Source organism: Acyrthosiphon pisum, chromosome A1, assembly GCF_005508785.2.
Source record: "Acyrthosiphon pisum isolate AL4f chromosome A1, pea_aphid_22Mar2018_4r6ur, whole genome shotgun sequence".
Classification (NCBI taxonomy): domain Eukaryota; kingdom Metazoa; phylum Arthropoda; class Insecta; order Hemiptera; family Aphididae; genus Acyrthosiphon; species Acyrthosiphon pisum.
The window spans coordinates 84,292,255-84,315,672 of NC_042494.1; the positions used below are offsets into that span (position 1 = coordinate 84,292,255).

The 23,418-nt window shown below is 31.1% G+C and overlaps 2 protein-coding genes across 3 annotated transcripts; both read right to left on the bottom strand.

Moving 5' to 3' along the window:
• Nucleotides 1-4,102: 4,102 nt before the first annotated feature.
• On the bottom strand, nt 4,103-8,480 carry Cpap3-d1 (cuticular protein analogous to peritrophins 3-D1). Its single transcript, NM_001162834.2, is given in 5 exon segments — nt 4,103-4,321; nt 4,785-4,977; nt 5,309-5,506; nt 6,185-6,406; nt 8,307-8,480. Coding segments are annotated over 5 exon segments (687 nt in total). The 5' UTR covers nt 8,356-8,480; the 3' UTR covers nt 4,103-4,296.
• A 4,734-nt stretch (nt 8,481-13,214) lies between these two features.
• On the bottom strand, nt 13,215-23,110 carry Cpap3-a2 (cuticular protein analogous to peritrophins 3-A2). Of its 2 annotated transcripts, XM_008188448.2 has the most exons (6): nt 22,989-23,110; nt 22,637-22,875; nt 20,951-21,178; nt 19,844-20,047; nt 16,939-17,152; nt 13,215-13,483 (listed from the first exon to the last, which is right to left on the bottom strand). In XM_008188448.2, the coding sequence occupies exons 2-6, from the start codon at nt 22,686-22,688 to the stop codon at nt 13,435-13,437; spliced, it is 747 nt and encodes a 248-aa protein (XP_008186670.1). In that variant the 5' UTR covers nt 22,689-22,875; nt 22,989-23,110; the 3' UTR covers nt 13,215-13,434.
• Nucleotides 23,111-23,418: the final 308 nt, after the last annotated feature.

The following is a 23,418-nucleotide window of genomic DNA, read 5'->3' on the forward strand; positions in this document are numbered from 1 at the left end:
CGAATCGCACGATTTGTCCGAGCTTAAATTTTCCCAGACGAATATTCTTTGGCGTTGGCCATACACAGAAGGGATTTTTTTCTGACTGCACAAACTTATTCCCACTCCTAGCATGTAGAAGAAAATACTACGTACTAATATTTCCCATAGCTTACCAAATAAACAATTTTACATTTATGCACTATTTTTAATTGTAAATAATACGTTTATAGATATAAGTAATACATACAAGGATTATTAGTAATAATAATTCTTTATTTTAAATTAAAATAAATAATATTATCAGGCTAATAACCTTAGAAGTTGAAGCCTAAACCCTAAAAAAAAAAAAAAAAAAATATTGTTTAGGTAACTTAATTTATTAATCAAAATGTTTTACTTAAAATAATAGATATTATGTTTGGTATCTGAGTAATGACTAATATTACATTTTAAAACTATTTATTTTTAATCAACCCACTGTCAGTTTCAGGCATTCAGGGTTGGTTTCTAGTTTTCTACTTCACTATCACTCTTTGAAGACACTTAATTTGCTTTGTGGAATATGCCTTTAAAATAATCCTGTATCTTTCCTTTTGGATTATCGTCTATCAGTCTTCCTTCTTTCTTTCATCTTCTTTAAATGTATTACCGCTTTTCATATATCCCAATTTAAGGAAGGTATATTATTTATATTATTACGTGCAGCATAATAATAAATTGTACATCTAATAATATTCTTATATATTTTTTTCCTTTTTATTGAGTTTAAGTCCGGCAACTTAGGCCATTAGCTATTTTTTGTTTTTGTTTGTAGGTTTTTCGTTGGTAAGGGAGGAACACGTGTGTGTTTGTTTTTGGCAGAACTTTTGATTTGGGCACCCGTAGGTGGTAGGTATCTGCCATGTGGGAGCTGGCGGCACTTGTTCTCCGGACACCGTGACTTGCCCGAAGAAAAATGCTGCCCATGGCTGAGGTATCCCACCGTCGTCGGTGTGTGTCGCAACAGACGCCTTTGTCTGCTCGGCCACTCCGTTCCCCATTCTTATATTTTATCATACCTAGTGATTAGTAGGAACTTTTGATTCGTCTATAAAGCTATTATATTCGATTGGTTTGATTTTAATCCCATCGTTGCGCGGACTCCGAGCTTTAAATAATTGTAATACAATTATAATATACTGTTGATACCTTAAAAGAACTGTTACTGTTACTGATATACTGTTGGCATATCATCATAACAGTTTTTTTATATTCTATTCCGACAACCGTAGTGGTAAGTGCCCAAATTCTCATTGACATAGCTGTTTATAATTTTATATCAGCCTATTCATGCAATTCATTTTGGTTAATTTTAATAAAGGATTTAAATAAGGCACATAATTTTATTATTTCAACTGATTTATTATTCAAACGTTATAACATTTGTACAATCTTTGTTTCAAAAAATGTTTTGTTTCTTCAAGAATCTTCATTTTATTCTTATTCTGGACCTTAGCGCCAGAGGTGTATGTAGGTACCTACATAATTTGTTGAAGCTTTTATATTCCTGTAATTATTTTCATCTGTTGATAAACTCTGTTTTTAAAATATATCTTGTAGGTGGTAAATTTAAGAAGAAATCAACATAGGTATAGATAAAGTGGAAAGTCGTAAACTTTATTTTTATTAAATTTTACTTGAATTTTTGTCTATTGACTGCGCCAAATACTTTATCAAAACCACTAAAGTTATCGAAAAACTTGATTGAGTGATTTCCAACAATAAATTCCCTCCTAACGAAGATAGATCAGTGCTCAATATGTGTGAATATGTTCATTAGCTGAAATTATCGCTCTATAACATTGTTTAACTCCATGGTTAATTCATCGATGGTTAATCAGGTAAAGTGTATTAAATATCAACAGTTTAAGATATTAACATTTTTTTCTAATTAATTGATTTTTGAATATCTTGAAATATTTTTTATCGTTTTGCAGATTTATGAAATAATTTATATATATTTATTATCTTTAATAACTTGGAGAGTTTGTTTAATAGTGGGATACTATTATTAAGAGTATAATATTCTGTAGATGCCAATTATAGTGCTTACAGTGGATATATGGGATTTCTTTACTTGCTTTTTCTGATTATATTTTTCGTACTCCACTTATATTTCAATTTGATAGGGGGATAAATAACTAATAAGTCTGCTGCAACCTTGCAAACCTTCCATATTCGTCGAAATGAATACAAACAACATTTTATATTAGTATATAAGACACGGCATTATTTGCAATGTTATTTGAATGTATATTATATATATATTTCTAAATTGTAGCCTAGATAAAGATGAAAATCATGGCAATTGGATTTAATTTCTAAATTTCAGAAATGATTCATAAATATAAAAATAACCTAATTCACGCAGACTTGATTTGAAGGGTGGCTATTGTTACTAAAAAGTTGTTAGATATTTAGGTCCCCAATCCCTTATTTGTGCCATTGATCGTAATACGATTAATAATCGTTGGGATGAACTCGTGTTGTTATCCATAATAAATCTAGGCAGCCTACGATTTAATATATATTAAAACATCGTATATAACTTTACTTTGATATTTTTAATGAACTAATATTCTGTGACGTAATGCACTGGACATTAGTTGTAAATAGATTTAATTTTTTTAGGATTTATTAAGCGTTTGTCAATAATTTCACGAAAAAAAATAATTATGTTTTTGATATTTATATTATGTAATATAAGTATTAGTGGCGTATACCTATACGGATTCGAGGTTACAAACAATAGAACCAAACACTAGAACCAAAATGGAAAACTATTACATTAGAAGGTTATGTTTTATTTTATAAATTTGACAAAATAAAAATAAGCAATCAGAGTTTTTTAGTATAGTTTTCTTATTAAAATCTAAGTATATAGGTATATACCTACCTTTGAATCGAGGTTATAGTACCTATATAAGTATTATAAGCAATAATAATATTATTAATTAATTTAAAATATAAATATAAATTATAAAGTAATTAGGAGTTACAAATACCTAAATTAAACTTAAAATAAATACATCTAGTTGTAGGTAACAATCGTATATACATTATACACCACTGATATAAGTGTGAATCATAATTTTCTATAAAAACAATTCCATGGACGTAATTGGTGCCTAATAAATAAAATATTATTTGGTTTTGTTTTCACCGCATTACTAAAAATATTTCTGAATTTTTTTAAATAATCTATATATATATAAATGGAGACAAAAATGTATAACAATTCATCAATCGAGAACGGCTGGTCCGATTTGGCTCAAATTTTTTTTAAGATGTTCGTAACTGTCAGGAGAAGGTTTTTACGAAATAAAATTTTAGGAAAATCCACCGGAAAGGTAGGAAATCTCAAATCTGTATGTCAAAAATACAACAGTGGCGCAACAGTGCATTATATTATATTGGTTGCTATTGGTTAATCGGGCATGTTTGTTGATTTCATATAATATAAAAATGAATCGCAGAATGTGTTGCTAAGCGCAATAATTCTACTGTACGTGTGTTGTGACTGAACTCCTCCTAAATGGTTAGACCGATTTGAATGAATATTTTTCTATGCGCGTTTGCGTTTATCCATCTGATTTTAGTACGATTAGGTTAGGTTATGATTTTGTATTAATTGATTATATCAATCCACCATAGGTAGAATACGAAAAACTTGGTATAACTTTGATACTTTATAGAGTTAAATCATACACTAACGTACTTACGTACATACAGCACGGGGTCCGCGGTCTACCGCAGGTAGATTGCCCACCTGATAATGTACTGCTGCGAATCAGAATTTTTATTCCGGGCAACGGAAAAGTTAAGATTAATTTTGAAACCATACACCGAATATTGAATTGAACAAAGTTTGAGTCACATATAGTTGGTACACTTAATGGGCAACGAAGTGCACGGATTCAGCTAATATAATATAGATCAGGTAGGTACAGGGATTATAAAATTTGTTTTTAGTTTTACACTTCTACGATACGTCAACATTTATCCACAAAATATGATATTACTTACTTATTGTTTTTTTTTTCATAAAGGATTACAAGTTTCACTAATAATATAACAACAGTTAATTGGAAAATTTTTATTATTTTTTTTTTGTAACTATTAATTTTGGTATAAATAACAAGACCAGAAAATTATTTTTTATATGTTTTCATGTAACGATGCCACGGTTTTAATGTCGTTTGATGATTTGTACAATATGGTTCTTTTGTGAAAATGTACACTTTAAACATGGCACAAATGGATTAACGATATGATCTACTTTCTCTTTCTGTAATGAGGCCTGGAACAATAAGAAAAAAATACAATTATTTTTAACATTATAAACGGGATAGGACGAAATTCTTTAAAAAAATATTATTATGTCATAAAATATGACTTATAATTTAAAATCGAGCAAACGGCGATAGAAACAAACATATTGAAAAGCAAAAAATATTAAACGCTTAAAAATGCGACGAATTGTATACGGAATAATGAATGTTATGCAACTGATCGATCGCAATAAGTTTAGAAGCGATACAGTAAACCTGCATCATCTATATATAGGTAGTGTAAATACAAAACATTACGAACAGTATTTCATTCGTCAGTAATATATTTAATAATATAATATGCTATAATTTATATTGTCACATCAGCTGCTAGATTGTTTGATTAGACAATAATACAATAAAGTCGTTGTTATAATTTATTATTTTTACGTCGATCATTAACGGCACGAATAATATTATGTAATGACGTACCCTTTCTCGACGCACGTCAGCGAAGATTCGTCCACAACGCTGTCCTCGCCACAGCTTATCAACCTTGGATGACCGTGCACGCACGTGATGAGTCTGTGAGAGTCTCCTGGAAGTGCGTACCTCGGGTACGGTTCGAATTTGGCTGACACCGAGTGTGGGTCTGCCTTTTCTGGGCAGCTGAATCCAATTATGTCTGTGTGGAAGAGAAAAAGCAAAACGAAAGTCAACACAACGTTCAAGCGAAACCGTACTATTTAGAGCTATATCGTAATATCTTGCGCGTACGACCGGGGACGGATTTACGACTATAGTTACTTAATACCGGGGGGGGGGGGGGACCACAACAACAGTGATTTCCCGTCTATTTCGTTAGAGAAAAATTAAAATTTGCAGTTGAGTGGAATGGTTTTTATTGGCACAATGTCATCCCGAGTTGCTATAGGGGTAAATCCATCTAGGCGCACGTGATATCACCATATATTATTTTTATACGCGTTTGGACGAGAAACGACAATTTCGAGTACCTGCAGGGTTGCATCCCACGTCGACGAGCTCATCGGGCCAGTTGCACTTCTTGATCCTGTCGTCGTAAGCCAATCCAGGTTCACAGGGCAGCGCGTACGGTGTTCCGTGTTCGCACTTAACGTAGTTGGTGCTGCAAGCGGAACCGTCTGAGAACAGACCGAACTGGTATTCGCATCCGGGAGAACTGATCGGCGCAACTGTGAAACATGATAACTATGTCATTATGGTGCAAAATGTTTCTATAGAGAAATTGGTGACGACGGGTGGTGAGCTTATTATGCTTTGGGGATGCCCTGGGTACGAATAGGTAGCCCAGGGGCTGCGGAACGAGCCCAAATGGTTTCAATTTTTAAATAAATTTATTTATTGGCTTTTTATTGTTATGCAGCTACATTACGAACGACTAGTTATTTAAAGTTATTATGAACGTCTCTACTATTTTAGCCACATACTCTGGACTCTGCGCCTATAATATGTAATCGCAAACAATGGCGCTGACAGAACGTACAAATATTAAGAATAGGCTATATATAGAGCACTGAACAAGTGTTCAGAGAAAAGTCCCATATAAAATTTAGCATTAATTTTTCGTCCAATAGGTATATTCTAGCTTTTTTCAAATCATGTGGACTTTCGATTTCCTCAGATGTATTTAGTCACCTAATCGGGTGATTTCTATTTCAACGTCCTATAGCGGAGTTATGAGTTTACGTGCATATAATAACACTGTAAATTCGAACGGTCAGATTCGGCTTTTGACTAGCTGCCCTTGCGCCGTGTGAATCGCACTCTCATAGGTCACCGTCCAAAATGTGTTCGTGCATTATACTCTCAGTTTCAGTTGGTATATATTTTTATCTTTGCGTGAAACCTACGTTCTGCTTTGCGGTTGCCACAATCGACGGCCCAGTGGTAGTTGCAGTGGTGGTAGGCAGCGCCTTTGCCGTCGTACAGCAGACCGTTTCCGCACTGTTCCAGCGTCAGTGTGCCGTTCGTGCAAAGGTAGAATTGATCGCAATAATCGGGATGGGCGTACGTCTGTTCGCCATGTTGTTCAGGACACTGCGAAGATCCACTGTATTCCTGGCACTGGATCACTGCGAAAGGAAAAAGCACTAGGTTGAGTAATAATTAGTTTAGGTAACGTCTGCAGGTAGAATACGTTGGATGACTCGCGGCTCAAAAGTGCACAAATGATTTTATTCTTTTACAGAATATGGTGTTCATATAAAATACAATATTATAGTATCTAGCTCACCTAGGTACCTATTACAATAACGATCAAAATATTTTATAGTTGAAATATATCAACAGGTATGCAATTGGTTTTTGAAAATTGACATGGGAAATAATCGTTATACCCTGCAAGTACATTACTATTTTACAAAACAGCTATTATATATGCATAATATATTATAATATATTTTATACCCATATACGATGAAGAGCCGATACACAGCCGTATAAACGTATCGATTTTTACGGACGAAAATTATCGCGTCGATATAGACGGTCCGATTAAACCCATTACCCACACTTGGTAGCAACAGTAATTATCGTACCCACCGGCTACTTATATAGGTATACAAATGGGTACATAACATAACACTTATTCTGTACGTATATTTTATAGAGCGGTTTGCGTGTATATAATATTATGTATAGAGGTATTATAAGAGTTAAATTTTTCCTCAGCCCGCCCCCCGACGTGGTTCAAACTCGTTTCGCCGGGGAGGAACCATCCATACTGCAAACCGCATCGCGAGCGGCGTGCAACTTTCACCCGAGCGAAAACCGCGAACGAGAGTGCGTTATTACGGTATTATTATTATCGTTATTATATTATATACATATATATATATATAATTTAAGTCATTATTTTGTGATCGCGGTCCCGATATCGAGGCGTGCGCACTGCCCCCCGGGCGTAAAGTAAACGTACACATATATATATTATAATGGTTGTTGTCGCTATAGAATAAATTTATGAAATGCTTCGGGCGAGTGGTTTTGTTCCAATCTGTCATTTACGCGTCCAACGTGAGCTAGTTGCACAACTCGGGCACGATACATATACATGTATTATTTATAACAATATTATGCAACTGACACGACTCATATAATATAATATTATATTATATGTACACGATTTATAATAATAATATATTCTTCGGGGCCGCGTTTCTGATGGTCGCCCGCTGTTTAGTATACCCGAAATCCGTTTACACCCACCCTTCCCGTCCAGCCACCCCACAACCATGACCGGCTCCCTCCACCAACAACGACTGATCTATAATCCCTTTTTACATGTATAATTAATATTATGATATACACAACGATTGTGCACTCGATCATTTTTCAGGGTCATTTATGTAGATAGTTATTGCGTGGACCTACCTATGTATAGTGCTATCTATAAGCTTTGTCTAGCGTATTGCGTATTGCATTTAAAATCATAATCGTCGATTTATGTATGTTATTAGGTAGTATATGAATAATAACACTGATAATTTAAACAAAAATATTAAATCGTGAACTTCCGACTACACCCAACGTTCCAAATAGTGATAGAATAGACTGCACCATTGCAGAGTTTTCTATGCTTAAACTTGAGATGTAATATAATCTATTAATATAAATGTGTTTTAAATTGAATATCGATAGCAGTAGGCATAATATACCACCAAACGAACCCGTAGTTATTCTTTCGTTGTGATATCTTACAAATCGCCCATCAACGTGACACTCGATAAATATTGGTAGGTATGTTTAAACGAAAAAATACGAAACAAATCACACTAAAGGCATGACAATATTGCGCGCAGGTCGTAATTTGACGTATTAAATAATTCAGCCTAGTATTCTGATCGCAACAAAACCGTAATATTACATTATAATATTCTTACCGAAGTTAACTGGTAATAATAACAAAAATAATAATAAATTGCAATAATATAATAATACGAAGAATGCGTTTAAAAATGTATAAAAACGTACCTGTTGCTTTGAGCAGGAGCACTGCGGAAAACGTCCAAAAGACGTTCATCGTGGCGGCGGTCTGTGCGGTATTTACCTATATACGCGTGTTTACAAATCCGACCTGTCAGACAATCGGCGGCTTCTGGTACACTGTACGCGTTGTACGTAAAATACAATAATAATGAAAAAAGAATAATAAAACGCACGTGACAAATGTTATATGTACGTGTGTAGTACGCGCCTTTCACCGACAGCGCTCCAATCAGATGCCCAATCTGTATCCACGCGCCGCTCTGCTAGGAACCGAATGAACTTGAACCACTCCGCCGCGAAGTGCCGGCCGACTATACTACTATACATAGATATAATATAGTTTTAATAATAATAATAATATAATGTGATATCGTTGTAATAATATAATACGAGATATTATTATGCCACTATCTGGAGGTGATATTGACAATATAGCCTCTCAGTACTATTTCTTCACCGCATTGGCGGTTTTTCGTTTTGTAGTATATAAGATTCGTAAAATAATATAATATAGCCGTCACGATATTCTCTTATTGGCGTGCCACCTGTATTTCAATACTATAACGAAATATAATAAGAGTGCTTTGGTTTCGCTACGATCGGCCAGAACATCACTGTAATATATAATATTTTTTTGTTTTTCGGCGATTCTTTTGCAGGATCGATAAAATAATATTGTTATAGCCATTGATATTTCTGCAATCTCCGCGATACTATTGTCCATTGTATGTCGTTCATCCGCGCACGTTTAAGTTAATTTATTTTATTCGTAGTAAATATAATAAGCTATGAATCGAGTCGAAGACTTTTACTCTGTTTCAACTGCATTTTTGACTCCGAGAACCATGAAAAATCGTTTTAAAAAAACGCATTTATTTCCACGAGGCGATTTTGGCGAAAACATCAAATACTGCAATTTTATAAAAAAAATTCCTAGAAGTAGTAATCATATTTCTTCAATATTATTATTTTCTCATGATTTATTTAATACACAAGTACGTCTCTTTGTTTAAAAGTCACCTGCTATGAAGTTTTCTTTCTACTCATTATTTTATAAATAAAGAACGGAACGTGGCACACGCGGAAAAAATGTTTTCATCTGTTATAAATTAATTTACAATACTGATTTAAGTTGAAAATGTGGATATTTTTCAGATTATTTATCAACCGAGACTATCGAGACGGTACGTAGTTCAGTAGTTGTATCTACTTTTAAGCAATTACTTATTTGTGTTTATTCTATATAATAACAAGCATTTTATTATTTTCTGAGAAATTACATTTCCATTTTTGACAGACAACAGACTTATGTTAAGTTCATATTTCAAACAGAATAATGTTGTATATACTTAATACAGGGGGACCATATTATTTGAGTAGGTAACATTACATTGTAATAATTATCTTATTTGATGCAACGTAATTATTGTCTTTAGATCAAGTTTCACTCATCTATTCAAATAAAATGAATGCATTATTTTGTACAAAGGATAAAATAATTATTATCATAATAAATATAATTTTTGTTGAGACAACTATACTGAAATCCTTTACAAAGGACAATCTAGCAACTACTGATTAATTAATGGCTCCGTGGAATTCCATAATGTTTCCATAATTCTCTCTATATTTCATGGACTTTCAAGGACGATGGTCATTAAGAAAACCGGCTAACATTATCATAATAACACTTTGGAACTGTGCCCGAACGCCCTAAACAAGATGGTGGTATTAATATTCTCATACACACCAGACAATTTTACAATCTAAATATTATCGTACATATTATTATCATTATAAGTACGAATAAAATATAAATTGTCTATTAAAATTGTAATTTTTTCATTGAAAACAAATTAACCTAATATTATTTTTGTTTTATGAAATAATGTTTTAAGTTGCTGTTTTAATAGTACCACTGCACTTAAATATTATATAATATATGCTTAATGGCTAATGCCTTCCTGCATATTATTATTACGTTATATTATAATTATACTCTCATAAGTGAGATATTTTAATTTAAAACACTGCCGGTTTCATTACATGATTTTATACAAAACTTTGGCCATGTGCAAATTGTTATCAACATCGATAAATTGTTATCGTTTTCATATAAATCAGCCAACCAGGAAAATATGAAATAAATTGTCATAATTTACTTTTTTAAACACCAAATCATTTACGTTATATTTGAACTCAATAGATTCATAGCAAACATATTGTAGTTGATAAACATATTTATGTGCCGCAACAGTTTATCAATATAATATGTATTCAAAAACACCATTTACTAGTTAAAATTTTAAATATTTGTAAGTAAATAGTTATACTGTATTGTTATATTTCTATAAAAACGGTATAAGCAGGCCTGCAGTGGGAACATTTTACTAAACCAATTACGAGCACACACACATAAATAAATACGTTTTTAAATAATCTAAAATATGTTAATTCAGTATTTTATATCGATTGATTTTATCACCACTAAATAAATATTTTAAAAAAAATAGTTAAAAACGGTAAAATAACTAATATATTTAAAAATGTTAACTTACACATTACTACAACAGGATTTATGATAAATTAACATCACACATTTTCAATAAGGTTTAAGGGAATATGCTAGTAGAATCGTTGTATCTATTTTATATACTCTGACATTACAAAATCGTGTCTTAAGTTTCCAATGCGCAATAGCTATAGGAGTTGAGTATTTGAGACTTGAGAGGCATATTGCTTAAGGCATTATACGGTAACCGATTATAAGGCTTACCTACTCATTACTCAATAATCAATAATCATACAGTTTAAACATCAATCGTTTTGTATCTATTAATAGTTTTCATATTTTTTTAAACTAGAGCTGCAGGTATATTTACATAAATGAAATGTTAAAATTTACTTCAGGTAATAATAAAAATATAAAGTATAAAAATATTTAGTGATTTAATTATTTGAATTACTTAAAATGTTATAATTATTGACAAGCTTATGAATGCGCTTGGAAACAATGCATCTTAGTAAATAATGGTATTTATTATATTTAGTATTTCAGGTATTTCAAATATCCAAAATAATATTAAAATATATGCTTAAAATGAAAATTGTTTGTATATCATTATTACTATGCTATAAACACACTTTTTAGTCTTGAGATGAAATTTAAAACTAAACCTTAAATGCATACGCCAGTAATAAGAGTCTAGCTTTTCAACTTATTTTAAGTTTAAACAGTTTAAATTTTCAACTACTAAGAAGAATATAGTTGCATATAATATGTAGTAGGTATATATATAGGTACTCACTTTTCTGGTACATAGGTCCATAAGATATTAAAATAAATGTCGTTAAAATATTCTATTATTTTTGTTTTGTTTAATTTATTTAACTTAAATGATATTTTTAGTTTACTTCATCATCTAAAAATAGTACCTTCCTTGTTCAACAAATTTTAGACATTTATATATTAGGTACAAGTTTTACTCATATTTACAATTATGATGTTCTGATGTTAAATTCACGTTTAATTATTATGCCAATTTGAATAGTCCTTACCTATAGCTATTTTAGTAATAAATAAAATTCAGCAAACATGTGTTATTTAAAATAATGTAAATATATATAATATATAATATTGTTACATTATTACCTATATATGTATACCTAAACACTATTATTTGGGCAAACCTATGGCAATCTAACTAAAAAATGTAATCAAATTTTGGTGTTCGTTGACGAAGACTTATCCGCGAGCTGTATCATGGCAATGACATTTTTGATTCCATTTGCTACTACCTATCTCTGTGAGTCTGGATTTTCTACAATGGTCACAATTAAAACTAAAGCAAGAAATCGATTGAACATTAAGGACGATATGTGTGTTGTTCTGTCCAATACGGTCCCAGATTTCAAGGCAATATTGCAATCAAAACAACAGCAAATGTCACATTAAAACTTGTGGGAGCGCATACAAACTTGTTTTTGGCTATAAGAAAAAGTAATTATACACAACAATTGAATGTAGTATTAAGTCTTAGATTTATCATTAAAAAGTAATTAAATATTAAAATAAAAATTATATTTATTTATTTATTTATATATTTTTTATTTTGGTGGGGTGGGGTCCGTGATAATATTTTATATTTTAAAGGGGTTCATGGTTCAGAAAAGGTTAAGAATCTATGCTATACAGTATGTATGGCGTGGAAATATTCTAGTGAAAAAGTTTCAAATATAATATACTTTAATTAGAAACATATTAATTCAAATTATTTCTAGACCCTTAAATGCATAATAATGTATAATAAATAATTACTTTTTCTTTAATTTCAGAATATCTCAATATATATAGTTATTTTTGTGGTAAAAAAAAAATTCATTAAATATGTAATAATAAATTAATATTACTATTTTTATGTAAAGTAATTTCAGCTTAATATTATGGTTTAATTATAATATTAAATAATGATTTATATCAAACATTATAATGTTGTGAAAGAGATTAAAATCATAAATAAATAAATCATAGCCAAAATCATAAATCATAGTAACCTGCAGGTTGCAGTAACTCAGTAAAAACTTAGTACCAGTAGTTAGATTAGTGTATCTTATAAGCTACATATTGGTACGTTTAATACCAGTTTAGATATTATACGATTTTATTTAATTAAAAAAATTACTTAACTGAAAACTTTTAATCTCAGTTTCAGCAATCATAATAATTATAATTAAAAAACTGGTACGAGGTTATTAAATAAGTAACTTAATTTACAGTCTAAACAAGTGGCGGTGTAGGTACATAATATAGAGTACACAACCATTAAAAGTAGTCAGCTCACGAGAAACGCACAGTGGGCGTGTGAAATGCATTGAATAAAATAAAAAGATAAATTATAATTTATAAGCTTTCACTTATCATATTAGTATTTCAAGGATTTATTTTAAACTAACTTAAAGTGTTGTACATTGTTGGCCACGTTTTAGGATGCAATTAAATAACTATTACTATTCGAAGTAATGTACATTGTGATTGCTTTTTAAAACAACAAAAATATTTATTTTACATTTAAATATAAAATAATTACACTATATAGATTATACAAATGAGATTTTAATTTTTTCCGCCCTTCTTCTCGTCCTCGTTTTCGTAGTAATTTTCGCTGAAAAGTAATAAAAAGTAAATATAATTAATATTATTTAAAAAAATGTAAATGACTTTATTTATTATATTTACACCTAATATAAAATGTAAATTGCTGGTCTCTCTCTTATATATGCTAATTTTGTCACACAATCACTTTACATGGATTCGTTGGAACTTTTTCGCTCACTTTTTGTGAGCGGAAAAGAGAGTTATTATCTTTCTTGCATTCGTAACAAGAAAGATAATAACAAATCGATTAAAAACATTTTTTTACGGGAATTTTGATAAATAAACTTTAATTATGTTGTTTTAGGGTGTCGGTGCCAGTATTTCCAATTTTCGAAATTTCTATGCTATTTGAATATTATGTTTTATATTTTAGTTATTGCCTGAATTATAATACTTTTTCACTAATCTACAGCTCGATACTTATTTAGACGGGGTCGATACGGTGTATTATATCAACGAAAATGACTTCACGGGAAAAACTCTCACGCCCTGTAGAATTGTCCGATTTTGTTAATTTTTTTTTTATCTGATAGATGAGAAGTTTCTACAGGTCGGATTAAAGCTTGATTTTTTATTTAACTTTGAATAGTAGTAGAAAAACACGTTTGAAAAAGGACAAATATTATGCACTTTTCAAATGCATATTCCAGTTTCTATAATTATAGTTTTCAAAATCGGGCTTTAATCCGACCTACAAAATGTTCTCTACTTTAAGATAAAAAAAAAATTAACGAAATCCGACAATTCTACAGGTCGTGAGAGGTTTTCCTGTAAGACATGTTTTTCTACCAAAAAACGTACCGGCACCGACACCCTTAAGTTTAATGTACAGACCTATTATATTTTAAAATTATTATAGATACAGATCATAGTATTCTATAGAAACTATTAACTAACAGATTTCACATAATTTAGCTTTACTTTTTCTAAATTTTTTTTATGTATAGGAAATATTGATTTATAATATTACATCTCGTTAATAAATAATAAATTATTCGTACAACACATTTGACAACGTAATAAGAAAAGAGTAACGAATGGTTATAAAAGCTTGAATCGTGAAAGCTATTCATATCGCTTACGGGCAAATTAATCATAAGAGATATGACAGGAGATGCAGAACAGGAATCGATCGAGTAGACGTTTTTTGATGTCTGGTTAAGTAAGAGGCGAGAAAGGCGAGAAATATTTTCTCTGGTTGAACATTTTTTTTTTACGATTCAAATAAAAGCACAGCGTTGTCTATACTTATTTTACAATTTTGTTTGAATAAATTTATCACGATTTATTTAACAGAGTCTAATAAAAAAATAAATCAGCGCTGTTAGGAAAATTTCTGTTTGTAATTATTTGTATGCTCATCATTGAGATGAAAATCAACGAGATTACTTATGACTATAGTGCCTAATTAAAATAAAAAAATAAATAATAATAACTCTTAAAATAATTTTTGTACGATGGAAGTTGTGGACTGGTATATAAATATTTGATACAGATTGCAATAACCTGTGATTGGCTAAATTAATAGTAGGTAATCGTAATATACTCTCAGGGTTTGAGATATTTAATATTTATTTAAATAAAAATTGAATTTCTATATTTATGTGCTTAACTGTTATGTGTGTAAGTATTTTTTTTACGTTATGCCATTCTAGCCATGAACAATTAAGTTTTTTTACAATATTTGGTACCTAATACCATAATTATACCTATTTTTTATACTACCTATGCTGTGATTTTAAAACCATTGTGTGTATGATAATGGCGTATCTGATTTTCATAGGTCTGTCCACATGGATGCAGGGTAATAGGGTATGCACATGAACCCCTGTGATATCAGGTGGCACCAACCACAGCTGGCTCATCGAATATAGATATTTAAATATAAATAGCAACATAGACAACAGAATAATATTACGCATAATAACCTAACAGACTAGCCAGTATTGCGTTTCGCAGTTATCACCTTATCAAAAAGTGATAAGTCACGAATAAATTAAATGTTTGTTGAGTGTTGAATTAGTATGGTCATTATTTAATAGGCGATAGCAGCAAAGTCAAAAATGGCTCAAATGCATTAGTCGAAAATAACAATTGTACCATACCAAATTTTGGGGGCTGTATTCGATTTGGATTCCGAATTTAAAATTGCTATACTATAGTTCGGTCCGGGATTATTTTAGGTATTAAACTAGTTGGTTCCCTGTTTTTTTTCAGGTACCTACTACACTTTTAGGGTCCCAAATTATTTTAAATACACACTGTTGGGTTCCTAATATTTTATTGGTGAGTATACTACGAAACATATTAACATTTTCCTCCCCATTTTAACAGGCTTAGAATTAGATAACTAACTTGAAGTTAGGCTGCCATTCAAAATATAAATTATTATCTTACAAATTATGATATATTAATACAAATATAAGTAAAATACCAAGAAAAAATATTAAACATTTGAAAAATTAAAAAATTAAAATTTGTATAGGTAATATTATTAAAACGTTTTTGCCCATATCTTTGGTCTAAATAATAGATCTTATAGATCATAGATTGTCCAAACTCTTAAATCTGTTAAAAACGTAAGGGAAATATTAGTATTGTATGTAGTATTTGTATAGTACCTATTGTATCATTACCTATTTATACATGATTTTATTTTCTTACATCAATTTTTGTTTTAATTGGCTACTGACATTTGTTATATGAATTTTGAAAAGGGGTCAACATTTTGTTTGAAGTGAAACTTTTTTACAGATGGTACGAAAAAAAAGATTATCATCCATCATGACACTATATGGTTTGTAATATGGTAATAAATAATAATCTTTGAATAATAAAAATTAATAAAATAATTTCAATTGAACATTTTACTTTATTCTAGTAGAAATTTACAAACCTAATATTCGATAATATTAATACATTATTTAAGTTTCACTATTCATCCGCACGTCCTCATTGCAGGTGTGTCTCCTTTTTACTAATCAATAATTTTTGAAAGGTGATTTAAAATAGTAATAATTATACTTAATTATAGCCACGAGTATTAAAGTTTCAATTGATTTACATCATCAGCTATCATCTATCAAGGAAAACAATTTAATGCAATATCATATTTTGCCGTTTTTGGTTTCGTAAAAATCTTGAATATCCAATTTATAGAGTTGATAATAATATTATCGTTGGTATTTTAAAAGTTGAAGTATTCAAATATAATTGTTTAAGCTTAAAGTTTGAGATAGGCGCTGGAAGAGGATTCTATATTTTATAATAGTTGTCAAGCAGGAATGTATGTGGGTCGAGGAAGATTCATTGTATGCAATCGCATACAATCGATTACTGATTACAGACAAAAGACTTGGTTGAATCGAAAAAAAATCGTGGCAAAGTGATTTGTCTCCTGTCGCGTGATAACTGTCCTATATATATCAGTTTACCATCATCACTACCATCATCATTACTCACCATCCTGGTACGTTCTCCGGATCGTCGCACTTAAACGACACGTCGTTGTACACGGTACCCGCGGAGCAGCTACCGTATTGTGGGATGACGCCGTTCCGGCAGATGTAGAACTTCTGACAATCGTCGGGGTGGGCGAACGTCGGATGGGGTAAGATTCTGCCATTGGGACCGACCACGTCACCGTCTGGGCACGTGAAACCGTCGGTGAGAGCGTCTACAAAAAAAAAAAAAAAAACACAATCATAATATGTAAACGAAAATGGCAAATTTTTGCGGTCCACGAGACGACAACATGAAAAATACTTTTGAATTATATAATATATTTATGTTATTTCTGCAACGCATATAATAAGTCATATATAGAAAATAAGGTATTGATTTATAAAACACAAAAATATATGTGTGGACTATTCATGAAAATAATATTTCGTATAGTGTGTGAATATAAATTATTATTTCTACATACGGCATAGGCAAAACAATATCTTATTACACCGGCGCAGTAATATGTTATACCTACCTATATTATTTTGAGTTACGGTATAGCAATGAGATATTCGCCATACATATTTGTTTGACGCTTTTGAACCTAAAAGTACCACCGATTATGTCTTTAACAGGACGTGATACCCGCATATGTTGTTTCCGTCTTACAAGTGCGTAACATAGCAAATTTTACGCACTTGTAAGACGGAGACAACACATGCGGGTATCACGTCCTCTTAAATATTTTTTTATCTGCCAATCGAAAGTATATATAGGTGATGATTACGAATTACGAATTTATCGTAGAAATTATTCCTGGTCTAAATATTCTAAAACCGTGTCTAGTATTTCCAGAAAAATGCTCACATTATTATTTGAACTGATAACGCAGACATTATAGGACTTATATACTTTCTCGTTTTTTAGAAAGAAAAAATAATTATTATACAATTTGACACCACAATATTTTTTTAACACAGATAATTGTATCGTATCGTTTATTCGAGATAAACCACGGAAACCATAGACCATAGTATACGTTCCGAAATACGTAAAATTCTTTTACACAACAATACAATTTGTAATTGTATCAAAATGTATGAAATAAAATTGGTCTGATTTTGGTCGAAAATGTATTAAATAAGATCGGGGTAAAAATAATATAGATATTGTAGTATCTGCTTCTATCGAAAGTCGAAACGATAACTACAATTGCACACAGGTGGGTACATATCATCACATAAGTAGGTACACCGAATATAATATAACAGTATATACCATATGCGTGACTACGTGAGTGTGCTGTAATAGACATGGGCCTGTCTGCAGTTCACATCGTGTTATAATATTTAATATTTTTTATTTATATCTAATTATTATTCTACTTGTACAGTATATAAGATCAGTATGATCTGCACGAAACCTATACAACACAACACCTATGACATACGTAGTCGTGGATACATCGTTTTCGGAATGTCTAATTCGTTTCGAGATTAAATCATTATGCCGTTGACAATGTATACAACTACACAATTTGAACTGCGATGCTCGCTGATAATGACACCATGGAGATATAATATTATCATTATGCATACAAAAAATACGTGTTATATACAACTGTTAATCTTACACCCAATAAGACTTTTACTAGTATTAAATAGTACCTACTAGTTTGAGATTATTGAAAAGCAAATGACTTGTAGTTAACCTATTTCATATAACAATAATCCATATAACCGTCATATGATGGGGGGGGTCCCGGGATAAGGTAAGGGGAAAGTTACTTTTTTGTGTAGAATTATATTTAAAATAGTAATAAGTAGGTATTTTTAAAAATGTAAAGCAAAAAAAATGTAGGTGGTATATGTACATAATATTTACTCAAAAATAACTGAGTGGACTTTAAACAATTCTGGTGGAGGGAGGGTAGGCTCCAGCCTCAAAGTCACACGTATGGCTATATAGGTACTGATGATGTAGACTGTTTATTGTTTATACTTATATTAGTTATACTGATGACTTTCTATTACTCAGTATACACACGCCTACGTCTTAATAGAATATAGCCTATAGGTACTCTATATAATTATGATTTTAAACACGACGACAACCTCTGAATTGTAACACTACAACAAGGGGCATCCAACTCTGCAAACTAAACGTCTATTTTATAATCGCAACATAAGTAAAGCAATAGAGTAATATATAATTATGCAATAATATATGTATGTATCGATGTTTAAAAAATACTTAACAAATTCCATCTATTATTAGCGTGGTATATGCTTGTCACGTAAAATACAATTTCAAAGCATCTACGAAACAATAATATACATAATATATAATGCTTGGCTACGTAGCGTTTTAAGATTTACGAGTATATAGTAACTTGTAGGTATATAACATTCGCGTGGTGTAAATACGTGCGTCGCAAATATTTACACTATTTATATAATAAACCTAACTGTTTGTCCGTCTCAAAAACGCGAGGCGAGTTAATATTTACATTACGTCACAGTCAACATAAAGATTGTATCCCGTAATTGTACAGGATGATTTTTTTTATCGCGAACCAGGCAATGCCTATTTTAGTTTTCAGGTTGAAGAAAAATTATACTCGCTACCCAAGGAAATATTTTGAAAAACCTATATTTAAGGAGTATAATTTTTTACTAAACTTGGTTTAAAATACATTTCAAGATAGCAAGTATTACAGCATCATAATTTGTTCATTATACATATTTAAAGCATATATTTGGATAATTTTTAAAGGCACTATGTCATCATACATATTCGGTTGGTGTTCAGAGCATTTAATTCTCGGCTATGGTTATGACAAACTACGTGATATCAACACGACATACATTTCAATGTGTTATATAATACAATATGTTATATATGTATAATTATTGTATACCTCTTTTAGTTGTAGTGCATTGCCTCTTGCTGTCCGTCGCCCAGGCGCAAGAACTTGTGGAATCGTCGTATACTAGACCGGGTGGACACGGCATCTCGTTGGCGTTGCCGTCCACGCAATTGACGAACTTGTCGCAGACACCCTCGTCCCAATGCCTGTAGTAGCCGTTGGCCCGAGGACAGCCTTTAGACGGTTTCGGTTCCTCTGTGCAGGGATTAACAACGATATATTAATTTAAATTAAATGTTGTCATTCGTAAATTTAATATTACTCAAACAAATATTCATTACCTATACATTACATATAATTATACCATACATTGTAATAATATGTTTTAACTAAATTACATTTTTAATTTAAACTAAAAATTACGATGGGATAAAGCCAGAATACTAACAACATATTATTATACTTTTTATCAAATATTTGAAATATTTATATTAGGTTGTATTTAAAAATGTAATATTGTCGTATTGTCTTAAAAATATTATATTTCATAACAGTAATATTTTAATTTATATTTATATTATTATTCTAAATACTCTGTAATAATCTAGCAATAATTATAGACTCTAGTGCTTTAAGTTGTTTCAACTTTATCAATAAAAAAATTATGCCATAGCAATATTATTATAATAAATTTAATTTCACAATGTATAGGTAGTTAATGCCACACTAAAAAGGGCAATTTATTCAGATATAACAAAACATTTAAAAATGTTGAGTATTAGGTCTTTGTATAAATGGCAATGACTAGCATTGTAGTACTATTATAGGTACACTATAATATATCAGCCTTTAAAAAAAAAAAAAATGATCACCGTTCTACATTAATTATGGTCAGGGCAGCTCACGAGTTCGCCCACTGACACTTTTTGATACGTTTTTACGTTCAAGTCTGCATATTATATTATGTTGTTATGCGATATCGATCGGTTCGTAATATAACCGAACGGTCAATCACTTACCGAACAAAGTTACACACAGTTATAACTCACAATAATAATAATAATAATAGAACACCATAAAATCATTTATGTATATGGATGACCGTATATATATGTACATATTTATAATATATTAGCTGCTAATGCGATAAACACTTACGCTGAACGGTCCTCTGGCCGCAGTCCACGTTTACGGACGTATCACATTTCTCGTGACTCGGGCTGGAGTCGTCGAACAGCAATCCATCGGGGCAGAGTTTTTCCGTTAGTTCGCCATCTACGGAGCAGTGGTAGTACAGGTCGCATTGTATCTGATCGGCGTAGAACCCTGGTTTCTGGGGACATTGGAATTCACCGCGGTTGTTCTGTTGCTGTCCGAGCGCAAGGCCTACACATTATATTTTATTATTGTATAATACGTAGAATAGGGAGGTCAGGGGAAGCTGAAAATAATTTCTTTACAAGGTGTAACAGAAAGACTTGACCAAAAAAAAAAAATGTTATGCTACTTAAACGTATGACAAAAATTATTAAAATTATACGATTAGTAAAATAAAAGTAAAAGAAGAAAGTAAAGAAATATACCCATGTTAGCAAATTTCCAAAAATAATATTTTTAAAAAAGTTATTGCGTTCCAGATTAATTTAATCGAAAAAATATTGAAATTTAAAAAAATTCTAAAAAATAAACTACTTGCTTTAGATACATTTTTTTACCATCCAAATCATTCTTATAATCAGATTCACAAATTGACTATTTGAATTTATTCAAAAAATTTTATATAAAATTAAATTTTTTTTTATTACACGTGTAGTGCAAGTGGCTATAAATCATATATATATATAAAAAAGTTTTAAAATATTGATTAGAATAAAAGTTATTCCAAAGTCAGTTCTATCTGTTACATCCTGTATATATCGATTGATCATTAAAAATCGATTAAAAGTATAATTCGTCATCATCTCTAGGTCAGACACGAATTTACGCGGAAGTTGCACAAATAATATTTTAAGAACATGTATAACCCTACATGGTGAGCAATTTTTTCATGAAGTAATTTCAATGGTTTTAATTTTATTGTGTCGTAATATTGTTGTTGTCATTGTAATTAATTAGGTACCTATTCACTAGGAAAACAATAATAGATTTAGGCACAGTCAGATTAAATAAAAAATAATAATAATCATGTTATTAACTCTGAAGAATTCAGTCTAAATCTGCTTCTGGATATGAGGCGTTAACTTAACAACTATAGAAATGCCTATGTATTATACAGGGGTGTTAAATGTCGAGTACAGGTAATCAATATACGAATTTACAATATTATATATTAATTATATATGATGGAATTAGGCAGAAAAATGCCTTTCGAGGATATCTTTATGCACGTATTGACGATATAAAATATATGGGTATCGCGTGTACCTATATTATAGTATGTATAATATTATTATTTATAGCTTAGGTATATGCGCAATTTCAGTATACCTACGTGATTTTATTAATGTAACGATGTACAACCCGGTTATAGTAATGTTTATACATACATACACAGGTGGTTATCAGAATTTTACATTACTAGACTGGATTGTATAAAATCATTTTTAATAATTATTATATGCAATAATATATATAATATTATATATATTTTTTTTTTTGTTAGCTTGTATTATAAACCATTAGTTTTGTCAATATAATATATTTTATTATTTAACCATTACATTTCGACGACATCACCGTTCGTACGGTATACCGTGGTATATCAGTTGGTATCTTAATATATTTTATCAGTTATAAATCTTTATATACCAGCTATATATTATATATAACCATATAGGTACTTACCCACGAACAGAACAAGCGCAGCAGCGGTAGCGGTCGGAGCGTGCAGAACCATGGTTGGTAAAAGGCGAGCGGATTACGAATGGACCGGGTCTTCGGGCACGTATTAAAGCCAGCTATAGGTATACTCGTCGCGGACGGAAGACGAAAAACTAGTCGGAGCCCCCGCGTGCGACTTGTCGCGACCTCTGTTGTAGTGGTGCTGGCGACTTGCGGACAAAAGGTTTTTGAACTCCTATTCGCTACAAAATAATAATAATATAATGCACGCACGTGATGATTTTCAATGGGCCCGTGTGAGAACTGCACTCTGCGTTCGTTATAATAATAATAATAAAATAATAAATGGACGCACAATAGAGATACGTGACGAAACACGGTGGCTCCACAACCTATGCTCCGAACGATTCTTCGACGAGTGTAGTTATGCGTATTACAGTGCACCTGTATCGACTATATATATGTATACTCGCATAGGCTTTACCGGCCGCCTCCTGCCTATAAGCTCTAGGACTCGTATATCCGGCTGTTTGAACACTCTGTGGAAATCGTTAATATAATATTCGAATTTTTAAAATATTTACAAGAATCTCATCTCCATAATAATATAATAGGTATAATGTTATTATGTAAATTGTCAGCCATCACTATTCAGATGTTTATAAGAAATCTGTGAGTGACCGTGAACCATATAACAGCAGCCGTTTGGCTCTCTAGTACGGCAGTAGGTACCTACCTACTTAATAACAATCTAAAACCGTATAATATAATATTATGTTACACAA